Here is a 22,998-nt window from a genome sequence, read left to right on the forward strand (position 1 = left end):
AACAGTAAAGACTTTGAATTTATTCACACAAAACATTTTCTTCAATAAGGCAAAACAATACTGTATATACAGAAAATTGGGTGTGTAGTGTACACACACACACCAACCATATCTAGATTTTATGTTATTTCTTAACCAGCATGTCATTCTTCACTATCACTGGTAACAAGCGTAAATAGATCACTTCATGTAATGTACCAAATGTGTAAAAACTCTATACCGTTAGTACTGTATATCCAATGAAACAATCATTTACTTGCAGTCTTTCTGACATATCACAGCTCCACTGTGCAGCGTCATGGCTCAATGGCTTACTAGACATGTTAATTCTTTTTAACAGTTAAAGGTGTCCTGTGGACTTTTTCAGAATTCACATTCAGCACAATTGTGTTGTTAACAATGCCATGACCTTGTCTACCTTGCCGTTGCTGCTGTCCCTTTATGTGACATACTACTAACTGCTGCTCAGTGTGTGATAAACTACTGGAAAGAATGTTTACTGCGTCACACTTGCATGTGTTAGACAAACAAAGGCTATCTTCTCATTCAGAAAATGTTCCACAGCTGAGGTAAAAATTAAAAAAAACAAACAGAAAAAATAATCCACAGGAAAACTTCAAAATATTCAGCAGTTCACATCCGAAAAGCTGAAGAAAGTGAAACAAAAATGTGAAATAAAATCCCAAAATATCCCTTTCTACAAGCAGCATCAACAGTCAAATTAATTCTTCCCAATAGTATTATAAGAATCATTAACTCTAAGATCATAATTCAGTTTTGTAATAAGTGTAATTTCTTAACCAAATGCTATTCAAACATGTATGCCACATAATAAGCTGTATAGAGACAACAAAAAAATGTCCAAAATAATGATTATAACATAGATGTCTTACACGGTGTGATGTAAAGGAAATTGTTAGTTTAACGCCAACCGTCTTTACAGAAAGAATTTCACCTCTATTACAAAAATATAGTTCTATTCTGCATTACCAAATGACAACAGTGATTAGTACTGGTTTAGAAGCTGACAGGGCATCAAGTAAAATAAATGAAATACACAAAAAATCAGTACAAATGACATACAGTACAAAGATGCCATTAAGTAATATTACTAGAATTAATATCGCTTATGCTGATGTGTTTACTGATTATGGTCTCAATGCCAACGACCATCTCACTCAGCTGTTTTTGAACTCCCACCGGGGTCATTCTTGTGATGCATTAACTACATTAAACATGTCAACCGATTTATTTGGATTTATTTTAATGTGATGAAAAACGTCCTCAAATATCTTATCGATCCAAACACCAGGGGCACAAATACTCTAAGAATATCATCCAAGTTTGTTTTGCTGAAAAAGAAAGATCAATCGTTTTAAACCTGGTTTGGCGTTTAAAAGCTGTATGTAAAATAAAGAAGTGGTGTACAATTCACTGTGATGTCATCGCGGTAGATGTAAGGCTGCTTGTTGTCTTTGTGAGCAGCTGATGCTACGACACATCGTACGTGACAGATAATATCCATTAGGAATATTAGATAAAACAGAATAAAGTTGTTATAATCAATTTTACATTTATGCTCTAGAACACATCGTACCCTTGTTCTGATTGACTAATTGTTAACTGATGAACGTAGTTCGTCAAACCTGCAGTAACTCAAGTCTATATACCAGTTATGAATGCCTAACAGGATATGTCAAAGCTGCTAATAAATAATAAAATTTGTATGCACACACCCAGACACCCAATGTGTGTGTGTGTGTGTGTGTGTGTACATACATACATACACATACTCTATATACTTTATATATAGAGAGATAGAGTCTATGACTGCTAAGGCGATGCAGTGGCTGTCATTCAACGTGAAAGTGCCAAAACCTTTGGCCTCAACATCCGTGAACGATGAGAAAAGATCCTTCTTTAAATCTTCAAAGAAAAACAACTTAAAATAAATCCCTACATTCTCACACACATACACACGAACCAACACTTACAGTCAAGAATCTTCATACACCACATGGACGAACAGCCTCAAGTACGTGAGATACATTTAATGACACCATTTAACGGGCGATTAAAAGGTGTCTTAGAGCAGAGAAATGCACCAAATGATGGGAAGCAGCATGAATACTAAGTAAAGAGATACCTGACAGACGTATGCTGACAGCAGCACTAGTGCATCTGAAATTATACATGTAGCTAATTATTAGTTATGATAAAAATTTAATCAGAAAATGTGACAAAATATTTTACGTAATGTTCCCCTGGTTCCAGCTTTTTAAACATGAATACTATGTTTAATACTATGATATAAACTGTCGGTAATTTGGAACAACCTCCTATTAACATGGAAAATAAAGATCAAATAATTACATTATACAGAAAACAATCTACATGAAAATGGCTGTTAGATAAAAATTAGTGTTTCAGTATGACTTAAATTTGAGTTATCCTTCCACTCCTATGTTTCTAGCTCTATCAGTGCATTTCAGTAGTGGAACATCATGTTCAATGCTCCCTGACAAAATCTCTCTCCCTAGTGATATTGGGGTAGACATGGGCTGAATCATATTAAAGGAGTGCGTAAATTCTCAGCCCACTCACTCCGTCACTATGGTGAAGTAGTTTAATCATCTGGACAGGAAAAGAGTCAATATCGACACACTATTAAAACTGAAACGGTGGCCACGTCATCTTCTGCAGCCGCTGAGATGACACACATGGCTTCACTGACCAATATTAAACCACAGTCTGATTAAAACATACAAACTATTAAGCAGCTTTTTACAGCTTGTCATCTATATTCACCACTTGGCACACATTTTTCCCTTACTTTAAAATAGTTTCTCTCACTTAAAAAAGCAAAGAATACAGAATGCAAATCGTAATGTTGCTCAGAAATGGGAACTTCATTCAATGAATCTGTACCAGCTTCAAGAGAGTTGCTCTCCAGTGACCCTGACATCTGAACTCGCTGTGGTGGAATTTATGCAGTTCTTCTTTTCGGAAAAGCATACATCATTCCAAAGTGAGACTGACATATTCGGAAAAGTCTCCAATGCTCCAAAGAAAAAAAAACAAAAAACCTCAATACAACCTTTTTCGAAGGAAATTGATTTCCAATTCATTCATCAAATTTGAGTAATACGGGGAAGGAATTTTCCATACTCATATACACACACGCACACACATCTCAGCTGTAGTTATAGGTGAAGTTATATGAGCTAGGCTCCTTCGGCACAGGAGGCGGGGCTTCTGGGATAGTGATGTTCTCCAGGTCCAGGAGGCGGAGCTTCATCTCCATGCTGATGAGAGTATCTAAGTCACTACGTGTCAGGTCACTGCCCATCTCTCTGCCCAGCAGCGCACACAGACCATCAGTCCAGATGCAGTACTAGTCAGAAAAAATAAACAGGTAGCTTAATTTATTAACTTGGTGACACTTTTACCAAATAAAACAAACAAGTACAGGCTCCTAAATTAAGATAGTATCGAGGGTCAGAAAGACACTGAAATACTCTTGAATAAAGTGGTTATTTTGACCTTACATTAACAGTTACCTATTTACTTAAATTACAGAGAATAAAAGTTCTGGTCTCCACAAATTCCTGAGGAACATAATAGTTGCTAAATGATATAATTTACTCAGTGCTGAACTGTGTTTTCGTACCCTGCTGCAGCCAGAAGAACACTTAGATGCCATTGACAGAGAACAAAAAAATGTTGTAGAAAAGAAAACCAAACCAAGGACAATAAAAATCTTCTTTAAATTCATGCCGTCAGTACAGTTAAGTGACTGCACCCTGTGGGCTCATCACTACAATATATGCCCTTCTAGCCGCAAATATGTGACCCATTGCCTGTCTAAAAATACTGAATAATGCAGCTTTAAACTTCACTTACCTCATACTTGTTGGGTGCAACAAAATTGAGTGTCTCATCAGGATCATATAGGACAGAGAAGGCCAACTCCAACACTTCCTGAGAAAAACAAATGGGGGGAAACAATACCATGATGCTTCCCTCAAAGACAGTAAAAAATGAAAGAGTGGCCGTGTGACTGGAATGACATTAAAAACAAATTAAAATTATATCACCTTATTTTGTTTCAGAGCACTTTTTTCTTTCATATGAGGGCAGTCCTTCCCGGTCACCACTGACTTGATATCAGACACAGGGACTAAGAGGTGTGGGAAAGAGACAAGAAAGTGACATATTTATTTATGTACAGCATGGTCTACCAGGAGAGAAACAGCCCCTTGAAAAGAAACAGTTTTCACTGTAACTTACTCTTGTCACTGAGCAGCTCAAAAGGCACTTCACCCTGAGGTGACTCATCAAGGTCCCCATAATGCAGCACTTTGTGATTCAGTGAGAGTCTGCAGAACCAAAACTTCTCTATGAAAGAAAGAGGGAACCCCATTAGCTCAAAATCAACAGCATTTGTCCTTCTAAAGAAAGAAAGTACAGTGACTGTATTGAAACTGTCTGTACCTTGCCTTCGGCGGTTCCCTAGTTTACGGAAGCAGCTTCCCTCACACAGCCGGTTCAGACGTTGCTGCTTGATGAGCTCCAGGATTTCAGGCTGAATTCTCTCCCGTAGCTCACTACAGTTTAAACACAGCATGAGCAACAGAAACAAAAGCATACCCACCTATTAGGTTTACTATATACAGATTGAGCTGGGGCTGACGATGGGATATATGAAGTAGCAAAAAAAACCAAAGTACTGTATTGCAAGTATACGGTGTAAATAACAAGACAGTACTGAAGTCCACAGCTTAGTTTAACTGGAACAACCAGAAGTATTGTAGTCACAGACTGACATGATTGGTGGAGACTGAAAGTCATCCTGGCTCATCCGCTCCGACTGCCGCAGACGCAGAATCTCTGAATAGTTGAGGCCTCGCAGTTTATTCTTCAACTGGTCTAAAGATGGTGGCTTCATTGCCAGAGCCCTGGTGATCTGCTCACGGACCACCTGCATCACCTGATCAACACCAAAGTACACACAAACATTAAAACAAAGCAGACGTCCAGAGCAAACGTTGTACGTCACCATCTACATTTTCATTTCTCCTGGTAGTGGTTTTAAATGAACCAAGAATTTTATTTTCTTTCATTTAAAGGCATAAATATTTTAAATACACACTGGAATTCTGTAGTGGTTCATGTCTCTGTAAACAAAAATGTATTCAAATGTTGCCCAGCAGGGACTTCAATACTTTGAACTACAATGAGCAGCATAAACAATAGAATTGTGAATATAATCATCATATATTATCTAATAGCCCAAAAACAGAAACATACAGCAGCTGCAGTCATATTTTTAAGTGCTTAAATTTGAAGACTAATATTCATTTGGAGGAAACCTCATCTGGAGGGCTGGTGGGTGTTTAGTAATGAGTCATCCATTCTTAACAACCCACTGATGTTGTTTTTCTTTTCAGCAAATTAGAAAATTACATTATTTTCTTGTTTATTGTCATTTCTGGCATTTACTATTCAAGAAAAAAAAAAAACTCCAATAACCGCTACCGTGCTAGCAGTAGCTACGAATTCTAGCAGCAGCCACAATACCAGCAACATTTACCATGGTGGCAGTAACTGCCGTGATAGCAGCAATAATCATGCTAGCAGCAGCTGCAATGTTGGCAACAGTTACCATGACAACAGCAGCTGCCACAATTGCAGCAGTTTCTATGATCACTGCAACTTTCATGATTGCAACAGTCACCATGGCAGCAGTTTCTTGAAGGCGTTTCACGTCTCATCCAAGAAGCTTCTTCATTTCATTTTCGTGTGTCTAGTTTTCTGTGTTTTGTGACCTTAGTATAGAAGACTACAGTCACGTTTGTTCATTCACATTATGTAAGAGACACAGATGTTAATTCAAGGTACCAGGGGAGTCAGCCCAGCAATTACGAAACATTTCATATGTACCATAAATTAGGACAAGAATAAAAGTCTGAGAATCTCTTTGATTCATTGTTCTGGGACTAAGAATATCTGTACAAAAATAAAACCCACTTCTATTTCAAGCAATACCATTTTTCTGTGTGGTGTAAATGATTCTTTAGCTTGTGAATTATCCAAAACACTGTATTTAAAAGCACACAAATTTCCAATTTTCCTCTCTGATGGCCGTTTGACACACAACAGTTGTTTTACTCTTTTCAACCCAGTTCTTGTTTTAGAACTGGTCTTGTACACTCATATTTTCATAACATTTTTCAGGTGACTCTAAATCCACAAAAGGTAGTTTATGTACTTGGTTGTCTGGCTTTTGAAAGTCTTCGTAATAATCATTCTGTAAGTACTTTGGGACACTATCAGTATTAAATCTAGTAGACCACAGTAAGTTCTATCTCGTAAATGTGGTCAAATGCAGAACTCAATCGTATATACAGTATATGACTAGGTACATGATTTAATGGCCCACCTTATTGAAGTCCTCAGCTGTGGCCCTCATCTCCTTCCATGTTTTATTAAGCAACTGGATACAGACACAGAAGAATTCCTCCCAAGCCCGGTCATGAGTGAAGAACATGGGGTGGTAGTCGTTGCAGCCTTCATTTGCTACACAAAGGAAAAAAAGAAATATGTTGATGAATATAAAAAGAAAAGAAAAAGCATGATAGACAAACATAGACAATCCTGAACTGGAGAAATTAGTTCTATACAAAATTTCTGCTGATTTTCTAAAAGGCCACTTACGTAATTCTCCGACTTGGAGTATTTCACACAACATTCGAGTGAGTTCAATGGCACAGCGGCCAAAGGGGCATTCGTGTTTGTCCTCACGGCTGCTGTTCTCTAGGACAATCTGTGTTGTGTGAGGTTTGAGAGGACAAGTTAGGTGTGACTTTGTGAGATGAGCCAAGTCAAGCCTGAAGGGAATACTAACCCTGATATATGTGTCCTGGTGAACTTTGGCCAAGTACAGCATGTTGTCCAAAGCCAGCATCCCAGGAGGAGTCTGAGTGAAGTCCATGGCCGGGTTGACATGATTCTGCATTTAAAGCAGAAAAAGCATTATTCAAGATAAGAAAAAAAAAGCCATCTTCAACATTTAGTAAATGAGTTCTGTTGTAGAAACTCACTGTGAAACCAAGCATTTTATAATCCTTGGAGTACATGGCCTTTCGCTTTTCTGTACCAGTGGGATCGTTCTCTCCATCAAATGCGATCCGACGCAGCTCGAAAATGATGTCTCTTTGAGCCTGAAATACATCAAAACAAAAGTAGAATTATTAATGTCACTTTTAGTGATACATTCATGACAGCGATTCAGAGCGGCCAGCAGCAGGTAGAACTGAACTTTACATTTTTGGAATGAAATGTCACACATCAGCAAACAAAAAACCTATTACCACATGTTCCTGTCTGCAAGGCTTTTATAATGAATGAGATACAGTTCATTCTGATGCTGGTGTAAAGGCTTTTTACACATTCTGAACAAACTAACAATTAAACCTGATTTAGCAGAATGTCAACCAAGCTAAATGACGGTTACTTATTACTACTTTAAATGGCATTTATTGTGCTTACATATAATTCATTTTATTTTAAACTTAAAAGGTATCTGGTGTGTTTCACTTAGTAATCTGAACATGTTATAATGGAAAAATAATGACCTGCCAAGCAGATCATTCATGAATGTGAATTTTTACCTGGTCATTAGGATCCATTTTTGTCATCATTCGTTCCTCCAAAAGGTTGAAGGTCAGCACTTGCAGCACATAAAGCTGATGCGCCATTTCTGCTTTGATTGGTCGATTTCCTCTAATAACATGCTGGAAAAGAAGGGCGTGAAGTCAAGACTGAAGTCTTCATTTGGGCTACATCAAATTATACAATATAAAGCAACTTACCTGTGGGAGAGAAAAACAAACACAAATTTAAGTTTAAACTTTGTTTTGCTCCTTTGAAGAGGACAAAACATTGTTTGCAAAAATCCCTGAAGGGGATTAAACCAGTGCTTGGAATTTTTATAATAATAATAATAATAATAATAATAATAATAATAATAATAATCGATTAACTGACCCCATGAAATTAAATGGACAGATCATGATAAGGACGGAGGAGAAGAAGCACTTCCATAGGATGCATTAGAAGACGGAAGACATGTCTGACATAAAGATACAATAACAGAGGCTGGAGAAGGCTGGTCTGATGGACGGTACAAAGGCTCTGATGATGGCGGCACCAGAACAAGCATTCAGCACCTGAACTATAGAAATGGGGTCTTAAACACCAGACAGGACCCACTATGGAGGCTGTGAAAAGAAGTCCCTGGAAAAGTTCCAACACAACAGAAACTGATGGGGGGAAGATGCAACCTGGGACAGCAGACACTGAGAAGCATAACCAAGCTGCTGGGAGAGTGTACAGGAACATCTGTGCCAAGCATGGATTAGGAGTCTCTAAGTCCAGGTGGGAGGAACCACCAAACGTGACTGAGATCAACAGAGACTGACAGGCAGCTGCTGGCTAACCAAACGGACATTGTGGCTTTTGACAAAAAGCAGATGAGGACAGTTGTGACAGATGTGGTAATCACAGATCACAGTAACACTAAAAAGTGTAAAAAGAAACATAGAAAGTGCCAGGAAAAGATGGAAAACCTGGAATACATAGAAAACGGTAGATTAAAAGCCACAGCGGTACCAATGGTGAGAGGATACTCACATTGAGGATGATGGACCTCAAGTGTTTCTGAGCCAAAGTGCTTGCCATTTCCTAAGGAGAAGTAAGAAAACATAACTCAACACTCAAGTCAGATAAAAGGAAGATGCCTCAGAACACAAAAAACACATGACTTGACTCTGGCTAATGTAAATAATGTAACTCTTAATCTTCTTCTGCAACGGAACTACAATGGAAGCTACACTCCAAGCACTGGTTTAAATTACTGTGTTTATGGCTATCACACCCTCTATAAAACATGTCCACAATCTATAACTCAAATCTGTAACCACAGTCTGTCTGCTGCTGCAGCAAGCCATGTTTCTATCTCAATTTGCATGGATTACACAGTGACTTTCTATGACATGGAGGAAGAGTGATAAATAGAAGAAGACCTCTGGGGTGAAGGGATGGTACAAGATGCTGAGAAATGAGTACTCACTGTGAGGTGCTGCTCCATCGGGTTAGTATAGTCCTCCTACAGAATGATGGGAGGAAGGAGGGACGAGGGTGCAACAGCAATGGAAACAAAAAGTGCACATACAGACAATAAGATACAGGGATACATCAACATGCAATGGAATTAAAAACATGTAACAACATGATGTCAAATTAGGGCTCAAAGTAAGACACATAAATATTTTGCATATTTTGTCATATGCCTTTCATGCAATATCATACATCCACGCACTAGTTTGAGTGGCTGGGGTTGGGAAATGATTTGGGAAAACTATACAAGTTCAAAAATTTATTAGCCATCAAAGAAAAGATTGATCTTTAAATCATAATTTATGTTTGAACTGTAAAAAAAATACCTTTGAATCTACATATAAAAGTGTAACTTAAATGATGTAGTTGTACTCTAAGCAGAATGTGGATTGGAATTCAGTATTGTCAGAAATCATTTTAACAGTACATTATGTACTGTGTGACCCTCTGCAGTATAAATCTTAAAATAACTGATTCCATTCGCCCTCTAGTGGTCAACAGTAGTAGCTGGAGATTAATGCATTTTCAAGGACTATTCTAACAACATCATCTAATCGACTGCCTTCATGCCTACTACCTTAAGAACCTGGGGACTGATTGAGGATGTTTGAATCTATGCATTTAGAAATCACAGCACTGTTATCGCTGTCAAGAAATGAGACTGATCTGAGACTGATCTTGTCCCTGACAAACTTGCAGTGTTTAACACCGGCAGATTTTCTACTTGATGTGGGTTTGAGATTATTCAAATATTTTTTCTGAATACAACAGACTCAACAGATACTGATATTGTATTTTATTTGTATTTTACTTAAATAACCTGTGGATGATATTTACTTTAATGGCTAGGATGTCTATCGTACTGATAGACAAAGAAAAGGAGGTGGAGTGGCCACATACATTAAACAGAACCTTGTTATTAAATTAGAGCTCCCTGTGTCAGTACGAAGAACTTGAACTTCAAATAGAATTGTCCAGAAATTACCACATTATGTTAGTGGGGTGTTACAGGCCTCCATCTGCCCCTAGCAACCCACTATCTTATGAAGTTTTTGTCACAACTAATCTAGTATAGTTTGATCCACTGAAATCAGTGTGAATCTTTACATTTTAAACAATTAACTAACCTACAAGAACTAATCTTGTAAGTTAGTTAATTGTTTAATTAACCCACACTGATGACACTGCCATGTAGAGGAAAGGACCCAGATCTCCCGATACCTATGAGTATTTACAACTTGCATTTGGTAGTGTTTAAAACAAAAAGTTCTACATCTAGACAAAATAAAATGTGTGTTCTTTTCTACTTAAAAAACTGTAAGACCGATACTGTATGAGAAAATCTTGACAAGAAATTGAGTTGGTATCTACTTTTAAATGTGACCACTTGGCTCTGAAGAAGCACATTCAGTACGTTAAAACAAACTGAATCACTAATGAGGATTTTACAACAGACACAAGGCTTGGCTTTTCTTTTAGTGTGAAACAGAAATTGGTAGAATAAAGATTTTTGCCTCTAATCGGCTACAAAGATGTGTTGCATATGAATGGTTTTACTCATTGTCTTCCCGTGCTGGATAGTGTGTACCATGAGACATTGAAATTCATTACCAACTGTGGTCCCTTTACTCACCATTGTGTGCTCTATTCTAAAACCAACTGGGTGTCTTTACCTGCTCTGGGTGCATGCATTTCATGTGAGCAGTATTAATGTTAATTTTATCTGATGTTTATTGTGTTTTATTAATGGCGCTATACTCTGCTGCTTTCTTGGCCAAATCTCCCTTCTTCCTCCTAAATGAGAGCTTTGATCACAATTGGACCCTCTTGGATAAATAAAGGCTAAAAACAAATATGTGTAATTCAAAATGTTCCTATTTTGTCTCAATTTTTGTGTAATATGTGTAAAGTAAAATTTTTATATTTTTATTTAACCTTTATTTATCCAGGATAGTATTGTAAATTACCGTAAACACATAATTTACTATTATATGGCTGGATGAAACTCATCTGTTCACTGTTTGTCAAAAATTTTGTAATTATTGACATCCCAACATGTTATTGCCTCAAACAATATTCTAGTAATTAATTACACGTACATAGCGCTACAGATGTCATTTTAATGGTTTTACTCAATTAGATTTGATTGTGCTAGACAGAGGATGCCATTGATGATGTTGTCCTACTGAATTTTGTGGATTTTCCTCCTGTTTTTTCATGAGACATAAATTGAACTTAGACAGGATCATTCTTCTAAACAAGACGCAAACACATAGGCAGGAATAGGAGACAACACTGCAGTGTACTAGTTCACTATGGATAGTTTGGAGCACAATGAGAACTTTTTACAGTGATGGGTCAGATTCTGAACAGACATCCAAAGAAGCACTCACTCCTTTACTTTTTGTGCATTTGGCTTCAAAGATATAATACTGTACAACAGTTGAAGATGCTTTTGTCTGTCAGCAAAATGAAAGCCAATATTATGTCATATTTCAATATATTTTGGTGTTTCTGCTGCGGTGTATCACCTCAGCGGATATTTTCACACTCCTTGAGCATACTATGATGACACATGATGTATTGTGCCAAGGCATGATGAAGAGCCCTAACCTTGAAATGAACAGAAATAAACTCTTATGTCTCAGTCCATGAATAATTCCTATATCAAATAATCCCTCAGTCACAGCTTGACGGCTCCTCTTCATTTTTGAGCTATTCTAAAATAACTATAACTGCAGCATAACAAAAGCACAAACTTTAAAGGAAAGTGAGCACTAAATGGAGTGGGTGTGTTGTTACAACATTACGTGTCAGACAGGCTCAACAACATGACAGCCGGCAGACAGACGTCTATTCGTGAGATTACCGTCAGTATGAAAACTGATGCTGCCAGCATTAGCAGCAAGGGTGAGGCAAAAAACCTGCATCTGTCTGCAACAAAAGTATGCTGCTATTATGAGTAAGAGTTGATCTTTTATGTATGGGAAGCTTTCTTCAGTAGTTTTATCTAACTGGTATGCAGCCCTTTCCTGTGATACGACACACCGTCCTGTGGGCGCTGGGCACTGACCTGACGTCTGTCCTCTGGTGCTTTCAGGAAAAGAGCATTGATGAGGGCGATGGCATAGGTTTGGATCTCCTGGTTTGACCTAAAGGAATATCAAGCAACGTAACAACCAGTTAGAAGTATTGTGCTCCAATCGTCTCCACACTACAGGCTAACAATGAACACAACATAATCATTCATCATATTTTACTACTACTAATACACAGGGTGCAGGATTTTTAGATGCCATTTTGTCCACATCAGAAAACACATTTGTCCCAAAATTCAAACTAACATATTACAATCCCTTTTTTAAGATTATACACATTGATAATATCCTTTTTTGCCATGAAGTTATCAAAACCAACAATGAATTGTCCTTCTGAAGACTGTGGCTTAAGTAGCCAAGGCTAATATACTGTTGTTTATTTCTGTGCCACACAGCAGCCACTGGTTTCCAGGAATGAAAAACATGCCATCACATAAAAACATATTCACTTATTACAATTACCATGATTTAATTTATTAGAAGTTGCAAATACATCATCCCACTGCTGTAAAAAAAACTCAGTAAACAACCAATAATGAAATAAGTGCCACATATGTTCATTATTGTAGTTACTTCTACCTGAGTAACCTTTTCTAATACCTTGCAGTAACAAGCTGTTTTAGGACATGGTGTTTGTGAGAGGAAGAAATCAAAGGACATACTTGACTTAACTATGATTTAATGTATGTCTTCAGTATAAAAAGGTTCCACCCTGTTTGCTGTCATAATAGGACAGAGTAAGAAAAGTACTGAGAGACATACCAATACATTGTTGGTTTCTTTTCAAGACATAATGAATAAGAAAAAGACACCAGCCTTGATGTTCGTTTGGGGTCATCTAAGCCTCCTGAAATCACCCTTCAAATATTGCCACAAGCCAAACACTGTGGCAGACTACTCATATATATTTCAATAACCAAACACATCTCCATTCACGGGACTATGCTTCTCGAATCAGAGTGCGTGAAGCCCCTGTGCGTGTGTGTGTGCTCACACTTGCAGGTGTCCGATGAGCTGGCCCACAGTGATCTCCTGTGCCACTCGATGGTAGAGGCTGTGGCTGTTGAGGACCATGCTCTCCAGGATGGCGAGAGACCGCTGCAGGATGGACACATCCACCATCGGCTGGTTCACATAGCCTGCAATCTGACGGCAAGACAGAAGAACAGACCACGCAGATATAACTATGAAATGTGTAAACCAAACATTTTAATTCCACTGGGCTTGAATGTTTTATCTTGTGAAAGACCAAATCTACCAGAAAAAGAAAAAGTCCACAGAGTTTCTCCCTGAGTGACAGTCAAGGCCACACAAAAGTTTTCAGAAGAAAACTAGTCATGCACACACTGAGCGAGCTCTGCATAATGCGTAGCTAGGCAACAGCACCCACTTGTTTTCGGTATGTAGGACGAAAGAGAGGTAAAGTAAAATAAAAAAGTAAACAAATGAAGACGAATAAAAATACGAACAGACCTTGAAATCTAAAAAGGAAGAATTGTCACATGACCTGGCTGTGAAACTAAAGGGTGTTGGATGAATTCACCTCTTTTTGGAGGAGGTACCTGTTTGATGAAGGAGAGGGAGATAAGGTCCCAGGACACAATGCCATGATCCATCAGCTCCAGGAAAGCAGTGAGAGTGAAGGCTAGCATTTCACCAAAGCTTAGGGGAAACAAAGACAGTAGTTAATGCAGGTCCTTTCACTACAGCTGTCTAATTGGATTGGATTCAGATTCAGCCTCAGTGACATACTGTATCTTAACGCACATCAACCAGAGGATATAGCTCGAGGTTTGCAAAGACATTCCATTATAGAGGCACTAAACCTGAACTCACTGGGTGCCACTCTCAACCAGACGTGCCAGTGTCCCAATGCCTTCCATATTGATGAATTCTGCTGCAAACGTTGGGTCTGCAGACAGCTTGGCAAGTTCTTTTAAAGCCTCCAGGCGGGCATCAATACCATGAGACTGGATCCTCTCTAGGAGCTGACGAGCAGCACGAGCCTGTCAGTAACAAAAAATTCTGTTCACAGTTCAGAACCATCTACCTCACCAATACATTTTTGACTACTACTGTAAAACAAAAGAAATAAATCATTATTAAATTATTAGATTAATTAATATTAAATTTATTAATTTAATTATTAAATGAATTTAATAATTTCTTAATTATTCATCCTATAGTGATGACCTTGGAGTCATCACTATAGGATGACTCCCAGGTCAACCTATAGTGACAGGATGACCTTGGAGTACAGGAAATCCTCATTACTGTGATTGTTTTATAACATGTTATGGTTTGATGTTTTCAATTCATAATCAAATTTGTGTTTGGTGCATAATGTATCTCCTGCTCTTTTGAAAAGCTTTATTAGGCTGTGCTGAGTAAATGAGCCGAGCGTTACGGTCCGCTTCGAGCCATTACCTGTTGATCCACCATTCTACAATCTGCTGTTTCTTGCAACTCATCTGAGAATAGACTAAGCTTCCAGTCAATTGGGAAAAACTGCACAGATTTCCATCTTTTATCGAGTGTGTTAGTATAATGTTTTTTATCTGCCTCTTTTTTTTTTTTTTTTACAGTTTTAGATAAGTGAAATTTAATTGTGTTCATTTTTGTTTATTTCAAGGAAATGGGCAGTAAGGCATTCAGATATTGTTTCATTTGTACGAGAGATGATGACATGGTTCTGTGTTATTGCGGTTCAAAGCATCTTCTCTCATCCTGAGACCAACACAGTTGTGGATAGTCCCTGGGATACAGTAAACAAATTCAACAAATTAACTGAACTAAAAATGCTAATAAGAAAAATAACGGAAAAAAAAAAAGCCTCTATATTAAGGAATTAAGACATGCTCATGTGCTTTAAAAATGATCATCTGTAGTTAAAGTAGGAAGTCACTTTTTAAATTTTGATAGTTTTTTTTACAACAGTGCAGTGAGGGGCACTTGAAGAATTTTTTGTTGGGGATGATAGAAGCAACATGGGGCACTTGGAGGCCGAGTCGGATTAGCAAGAATATATTATCATAAATTATAATTCACTGCATTAGACGGTGGTGTCGACCGTGGAAAATCAAATCCTTTCAACCTTCTTAAAGCAGCACTCTCCAGACAGTGACACAGGAATGAATGCAAGTAGAGAAAGGAATAGAGAAAAGATGCTCATGTGTTAAAACTTTTAAGTTTCACTACAAAATAAAAGTTGTTAAAAGAAAAAAACCCACATAATAGAAATTAACACTTGTGACTCACAGGTGAGATGGCTAAACGAAGGATGGTCCCATTCTTGATTTCACTGCGACTCTACAACATAAGTATGGAGAAATATTTCCCAGCACTCGACACTAATTTGCAATGTCGTCAACAGCCAGAGAAAGCAGCAACACGTACCTGCTCTGTGATATAAAGCTGAGGGCCGTCAGCATAACGCAGAGCAAACTGTTCTGAGCCTGACAAAGACCAGCTGAGAACAAAGAGAAATAAATGCAAAATTTAAATACATAAGAATAAACACATCAAGGTTTAGATACATACATAGGAAAGCAAAGAGGCGTGAAAGATATAGTGTACCATGTTTTACTGCAGTGTTCTGAATATGCAAGAAGAGAAAGGTTGTTAGAACTCAGGTGGCTCTCTCAAAAATTTACTGGAGGAGAAACATGTGGAGGAGAATTTTTCTGTGAGTGTCAATAATTACCAGCACAGAATTTTCAATTTCAAAAGATAAAGTGGAAACAGTGGGCAGAGAGTGCCACAGGGTTGATGAGCAAGGTGCAAATTGTAATATTGAAACATGAGGTGCAAGAAAAAGAACAGATTACGGATTAAATTCCCAAAATCACAGGTTGACACATGGACGGAAAGAAATGGTAACAGATTGAGGCAACAAATAATGTTTGTCGGTAAGGGGATTTAGTGAAGTGCCAACAGTTATCTGTGTGTGTGGGTGGCATGCATGTGCATGTGTGTGTGAGTGTGAACATGAATCCACTGGAGTGCTTTGATAAAAACTGCTGTCTGCCAACTGTTAAAGAACTGGCCATCAGTCTTACAGCAGAGCTGCAGCGCAAAAATAAGATCTTTCTTGTCTACTGTTGAAGCACAGATCTTATATCATGTCTGATTCCACACCAACGTGCATGTAATGTTATTACAGTCAGGTCTACTATGTACTAACACTGCAACTCTCTTAAACGGTTACAGAATTTTAACTGGAACCAGCAACACAAATAGAAAAAAAAATCTTATCAAGTTACACCAGTGTTTGTATTAGGGCTTCTGTCTGTCCTCTTAAAGTTCCAAGGAGTCGGCAGGTCACGGGACTTTTTCCTGTCACGCCCTCTTCCCCTGAAATTATTCTTTAAATATGGATGTTGCTGCAAAAGGCACTACAAATTCTAAAACATGGATGATTCATACATAATACAGCATAATGCCTGTGGCTATGGCGATCGCCGAGGTGGGAATAATAAGTCTAACGCCAACCCACAAAATAAAATAAAGGAATAGGAATGCTTACCCATCACAAACCTCTCGTATGATTGAGGACAAAGGTCTTTTCTGCAAAAACCAACAAAAACAACAACAAATATTAAGAGTATGGAACTGCTACATCAACATGAAACAGAACTGAGACAATCATAAATCACACTGAGGCAGATTGCGTTTCATCAATGGTAGCTTGTGGAAACTACATATTTAAACAATAATTACATATGTACAGATTTACTTCCATCTAATAGGGTCAGGATCCCTTTACTATTGTGGTGCTTGCTGGTGATTTACCCTTCACACTAAGGTCTTCTGAATATCTAACATACTAATCTTTCACATCTAAAACATAATTCAAACATCAAATGAGTCTGTAAAGAATTGTCCATGAATAGCTTAGACAGCTTGAGGTCCATTTGATGACAGGTTTAATGCAAACACAGACCTGGTCCATCTCTAAGAGCTGAGCGTTGGCACCAGGCCATTCAATGGCCACCTTCACAATGTCAGCTGGGGGTGGCATGGCTGTTTTATCGAAGCACTCAGCTGGAGAAAAAAAAGTCATAACTTCCATAATCAGTGCAACTAAACGAACGGAATCAGAACCATTAAGAACAGTTAAAACACTTTTTATTGCACATTAAGACTGAATCTCTGTTAAATGTGATTCTGGAAATACTAAGGGAAGAATTACAGCTGATTATTAACTCTTCTAATCTGAATGCAATTTAACCATCAATTAGCTCTCAGTCGCCTATTCCCATAAAACTGTGCAATATCAACACTTTAAATGTGTTATTATTTTATACTCCTCGGTACAAAACATTTTACTGTTTATCCATCACTCATATTACATATTGCTTTTTAATGTTCTACTTATCATTAACTGTGGTTCTTTGCTGCTGAAAGAATAAACGGATTATCTTATCTTGTGCTTTACCAGTTTGCTTTCTGTTATGTGAAAATGTTTAAAACATGTGTGAGTTAACAATCGGTTTGATGATTAACTTCAAAGTAATCGGCAAAACACAGCACCTACTGTATGAAGAAGTGTAGAGGGGGTCAATCACTCTTGAAGTTCTGCTCCCCTGTGAACACAGAAACCCACATAGCCATCATGCAAACGAACACATGAATCTTGAGCGGTTCAAGGTTCCTGAAACTGGGCTTCATGTCTACTGTCATAATTATATTGCAGTGAAGCAACATGCCAAATATCTTGCCATTAGTTCATTCTTGCCTGACCCATGCACCGCCGCGCATCACAGTTTCACAGAAATGGGTTCAGCGGCTTTGCTGAATTTTGAAAAGTGTTTTATGTTACAATGTTTGACAAAGTGTCAAATTATTGGTGAATCTGCCACTTACAACAGATTCCCACCAAACCCTAATGGGCTGCTCTTGTTAGGTCATGGCAGACTCTAAAACAATGCCCTGGCCATCTATTCACAATCATTTAATCCACGCCATTTCAACATTGCAGACATATTTACCCAGTAATAGTTCCTGTTCCTTAAATTAGCCCAACTTGGCCGTTCCAAATTGCCCATTGTGTGTGTGTGAGCATGCATGGTTGTCTGTCTTTGTATGGCTCCACGGTGCACTGGCGTCACACCCGGAGTTTGCCCCGCCTCACGCTCTTAGACAGCTGAGATAGGCTCCAGCTACCCGTGACCCACTACGGCGGATGAAGTGGTTCGGAAGATGAATGAAAGTATTATTGTACACGGACTTTAATTAAACCCTTATTAAACTATTTGCACCAATTGCACTAAAACAATAAATAAACTGCACACACAAACTGCATTCTCAATAAACAGATTAAACTTGTGGAAAAACAACCTTTTTCCACAAGTTTATTCTCTTAATAGATTAGATGGCATACTAATAATACAAAAGTAAGCTGTGGTAACTTGAATAACTAGCATCTCTGAATGCACCATATGGTTGATACTGTACACTTTAGTGATAAACATCAGCTGTAACAAATTTAGCTTTATTTTACAAAGGATACAGAATTGAAAACTCAGATTTCATTTGGCCATCTGCCTCAGATACCGCACCACCTCCACATCTCTATCAACCACATCACTTAACGTGTGCTTTCAGACGTGCTGAAAAACTTTGTTGTTAATACTAATTTGCATTTTCCAGCATTGGCATTCCAATAATGATTTCCGCACTGACTCCACAGCTGTTGTAGCTACCGTTGTTTATGCAGCATAATTATGCATTGTGTAGCAATGCCAAATCTGCAAGTGAAACAGGATGTCTACCAAAACTAACATGCATGTTTACATCACTTTGAAACAAGAATGAGATTGATGCCAATTACACTGGCAACAATAATCCAATAATCTGTACCCACCAATAAACAGGGAATGAAGATGTAGGAAAGTTCTGGCTATATCTTAGTCATGGAGCACAAGACAAGATAAGTGCCGTGCACATGCAGAAGGATTTAAAATCAGTGAATCTGCACACAAATCCTGAGTAAAAATGTGTGATTATAATAAAGTTTGGATACAGGTAATTAAATACACCTTGACAAAATTCATATCTTAAAAACATTCATTATGGCTGGTATTAAAATACGGAAAAGTCTGCAACTAGTATGACCTCAGTGTACAAATGGACGGCGAATGAGGTACAAGTAACAATTTATTATGTATCTGCAACATTAACCAAACAAAATATCCCAGTTAATCACAATTACATCTCTAAACTGCCACATGAGTACGTTACCAGTACGAACAGTACCAACTCTAATGAGAGAAGGCATCTTGTTCCAGTCACACAAGAAGTCTGATTTGATACACATATCAAATCATTGACTACAAAGCTTCACTGGTAAATTATTTATTCAATACAAACTGGATGTGGTGGGTTCATGTGTTCACTAATTCTTAACAAGAAATGACTCTGCCCCACCTGACTAGTGACTGACTCTGACAGAACTCAGACGCCACTAACAGCCTGAACAATAATCCTGTTGACGGGATTGCTCAAACTCTGATTACCGACAATCTTGCAGCATTTGATCCTTCCCTCTCTTTTTATCATCATATTAATCACCAAGACTTCCTTTTCTATATAAAATAGCTCAACCTTGAAAGGATGTGTCGAAACAAAATCCTGTAGCAATTTTTTTTAATCAGCAGGCTTCTAAAAGAAACTGGCCCACTCATGAGTGAGCTCAATGTGTATTACTTTAAGTATGACCCTTAGAAGGTCATTAATTACACATTATGAATGTCTTATAATTTTTCTGCACTGAGTAAATAAATCCAATGCAGTGTAATCGCTGTCCAAGTATACAATGTCAATTCATTTCATGATCCTGAAAACCTTTCGAAACATGTACATCATCAACAACATCAGGACTGATAAAATATCTATCCATATATACAGGTATAATGGGTTCACATGATTTTATTTTGACGCTTGACTATATTCAGGTTTAGGCTTTAGTTATAGTAGCACTAGCTGATTTCCTTGATTAAGCAGCTTTAGAATTTCTTTACCCTGCCAGTCGTAGTAATGTTTACGTAGAGGTACAGGTTTATTGTCATATATTTTCTGCAAATCTGGGATTTTGGCCTTTATACATAAAATCTTATTTACCTCACAAAGTGCAAAAAGGAAAAGTTCCCCCATGTTCACTTTAAAGTGAAGTGCTGGTGAGTCTTTTACATCTTTTAAAGTTGTTTGTTAGTCTTTGCTGTGGAGAGACGCGCTGTCTGCTGCTTGTATCTTAGCAACAGCAGCAGCTCAGAGGAGATCTGCCCTGATAGCAGTTCATACAGAGGGCTGCGGGCTTCATGTCAGTGCGCGAACACACACACACACACACACACACACACACACACACACACACACACACACACACACACACACACACACACACACACACACACACACACACACACCACAAATGTCTCTGACGCCATCTTATTTTTCTTACAGTGTGGTTTGTCTGCTCCTGGCGTCAATTAAACATTCACACATGTGAACCCAGAAGAGCCCAACTTTCCCTAAAAGCTAACTAGCTAGCTGGTGGCTGTCTGGAGTGGCGCCCCCTCCGGTTTCCAGATGCTTATCAAGCGGTGACTGGGGGGGGGGGGGAGACATCTTTTGGGCATTCTTTTGACTAATTAATCCAAATTTAGCGTCTGCTGCTGCACTAGTGTGCTACGATGGAGACGGATTGTTTGTTGTTGTTTGTTGTATTTATGAGCTCACACCACATGCCTGCAGTCACTCTCAATAATAAGTCAGGCTTCTTTTATCTGAAGCAACACGGTCAGACCTGATGTGTGGAACGATCTGAGGCCCGATTCACGTTAACAGGTAATCAATGACCCTGATTGGAGAACCCGCCGATCAGAGGAGGGGGAGGCAGACTGTGGAAGCGGCGGCTGAACGGAGAACGCGAACACGACGTTCGTTTTACCGGTTTATTCATAAACAGCGACTTCCGACGGCAGCGACAACTCTGTCCGTCTATCATCCGTGTGAAACTGTCAGCAAACATCAAACTCACCCGCTGGAACCCACGGCAGCAGCGTGATTCCTCAAAAAGGCGACTAATGTTACCCAGTTATCCATCAGCAGCGGTCTGGTCCTCCATTGCAGGCGGGCAGGATGCAGCCTTTCTCCCGGGGGCCGCTCAGAGGACGTCCTCACGCTTTCTGGTGCTGCTGTTACTTTGCATGATTTTAACAGAAGGCTAGCTGCTAATGTCGGCAGTCAGCGCTACTTACCCTGTGACTGGGCCATGGATGATCAGCTCCGTGTCCGCCTCTCCCCGCTCCACACGCACCGAGACAATCCCACGCCTCGTAGGCGGGACGCGGTGGAAATGCCACCGATCTGATGTCTACAGTCCAGCTGACATCTAATCCATCTCCATGGAGCTGCTGAGTTTTTATTAAAGAGGATGCAGAACACACTCAGAAGTATTAAATAATAATACTTTCATAGGCGTTATGATGCGAAAATTAACTTGTGATCAATACTTTTCTGACTCAGAAAGTAGAACTAATAAAAAATGACGCATACGCGTGGATCTGGATGGAAGGGCGCTCAATGAGGCGCACACACTTGCCAAAAGCCCAACAGTCTCTTTTAATTGAATTAACCCTTCATCCTAAGGCCAACAACACGTCAACTATCAAAATGGCTTCCCTCAGGATACCCTGGAAATGGAAACACAATCTTGGATCCAGAAATCAAGGGTTTGTTTTTGACGCATATCCCACTTGTCCAACAAGTTTCATGCAAATCCATGAAGTAGTTTTAAGTGTAATTAATAAAAATGCTGCAAACATGTCAGATAAGAATTCCAACACAGCCGAACCAGCGGAATCAGGAGTGGTAGGAACAGAACTGTTGCTGCAACAAGTTGATTTGAACTGAACACATTGGATTCACACTGGTTTGTTGTGCTTGATGCCCCTCATCTGGACCAGTGTTCAGTCAGATGTTATTCTGTAGGGAAACATTCCTTTGAAACATCTGTGATTATTAGAACAAAGCTGAAGAGGCATGAGTGTTTCATACCACCTTGAGATATAAGAAGGCTCCTTCATCAGCAATATTTAGTATTAATGTGAGGCATATTGTATGGAAAGTTCTTTTATATAATTCCAAGTACTTGTTAGACTAACAGTCTAAACCAAGTCGGTCAGACTTGGTTTTGTAGCATCATATTAACATCACATAGCTGGGGTTATCCTGTGAATAACCCATTGAACATCAGATGTGATTTGACAGATACATAATTCTCTTTGCAGTCAACATGTTATGCAACATCTCATCATCAACGTATGACAAAAATGTTCTCATTAAATATTTGATCATAAGTGTAACTTACACACTATACAAGAGCTTTAAAAGCATGTTTTTCCATTTGATTAGTGTACGAAACACTCTCATTTCCTGCAACAGTAAACATGGGATGCAACTTCTGAAATGCAAGCTGTAGAAAAAATATGTTTTTAACATGTTATTTGCAATCTTAAGACCAAACAAAGAAAACCCAAAGTGGCATATATGTAATTAAATAAGATACTATGAAGATCATGCATCTTTCATGTCTTGGTCTGGCTGATTTTTACTCAATATTTTACTGTCCAAAAGTCTCAACAGTTTTCTCTATGGTCAGTTTGTGTCCATTTTTTCATTGCGACATTATCAATGAAAAAATTAATTACATGTCATT

General features: G+C 38.5%; 1 protein-coding gene across 6 annotated transcripts; it reads right to left on the bottom strand.

Moving 5' to 3' along the window:
* Positions 1-8: 8 nt before the first annotated feature.
* elmo2 (engulfment and cell motility 2) lies at positions 9-21,603 on the bottom strand. 6 transcript variants are annotated; one of them, XM_068315987.1, is made up of 23 exons: positions 21,539-21,603; positions 17,815-17,863; positions 17,221-17,321; positions 16,804-16,844; positions 15,675-15,747; positions 15,537-15,587; positions 14,115-14,284; positions 13,841-13,940; positions 13,273-13,424; positions 12,254-12,332; positions 9,134-9,169; positions 8,695-8,745; positions 7,674-7,796; positions 7,104-7,223; positions 6,908-7,012; positions 6,718-6,826; positions 6,443-6,579; positions 4,827-4,990; positions 4,495-4,607; positions 4,291-4,398; positions 4,098-4,180; positions 3,904-3,981; positions 9-3,394 (listed from the first exon to the last, which is right to left on the bottom strand). In XM_068315987.1, the coding sequence occupies exons 3-23, from the start codon at positions 17,296-17,298 to the stop codon at positions 3,194-3,196; spliced, it is 2,172 nt and encodes a 723-aa protein (XP_068172088.1). In that variant the 5' UTR covers positions 17,299-17,321; positions 17,815-17,863; positions 21,539-21,603; the 3' UTR covers positions 9-3,193. The 6 variants fall into 6 exon arrangements, with proteins under 6 accessions (XP_068172088.1, XP_068172085.1, XP_068172084.1 ...); XM_068315984.1 differs by having other exon boundaries at positions 13,279-13,424; positions 21,372-21,580; XM_068315983.1 differs by having other exon boundaries at positions 21,372-21,580.
* Between the last annotated feature and the right edge of the window lie 1,395 nt (positions 21,604-22,998).

The sequence above is a fragment of the Antennarius striatus genome, chromosome 5 (assembly GCF_040054535.1).
Source record: "Antennarius striatus isolate MH-2024 chromosome 5, ASM4005453v1, whole genome shotgun sequence".
NCBI classification, from domain to species: Eukaryota; Metazoa; Chordata; class Actinopteri; order Lophiiformes; family Antennariidae; genus Antennarius; species Antennarius striatus.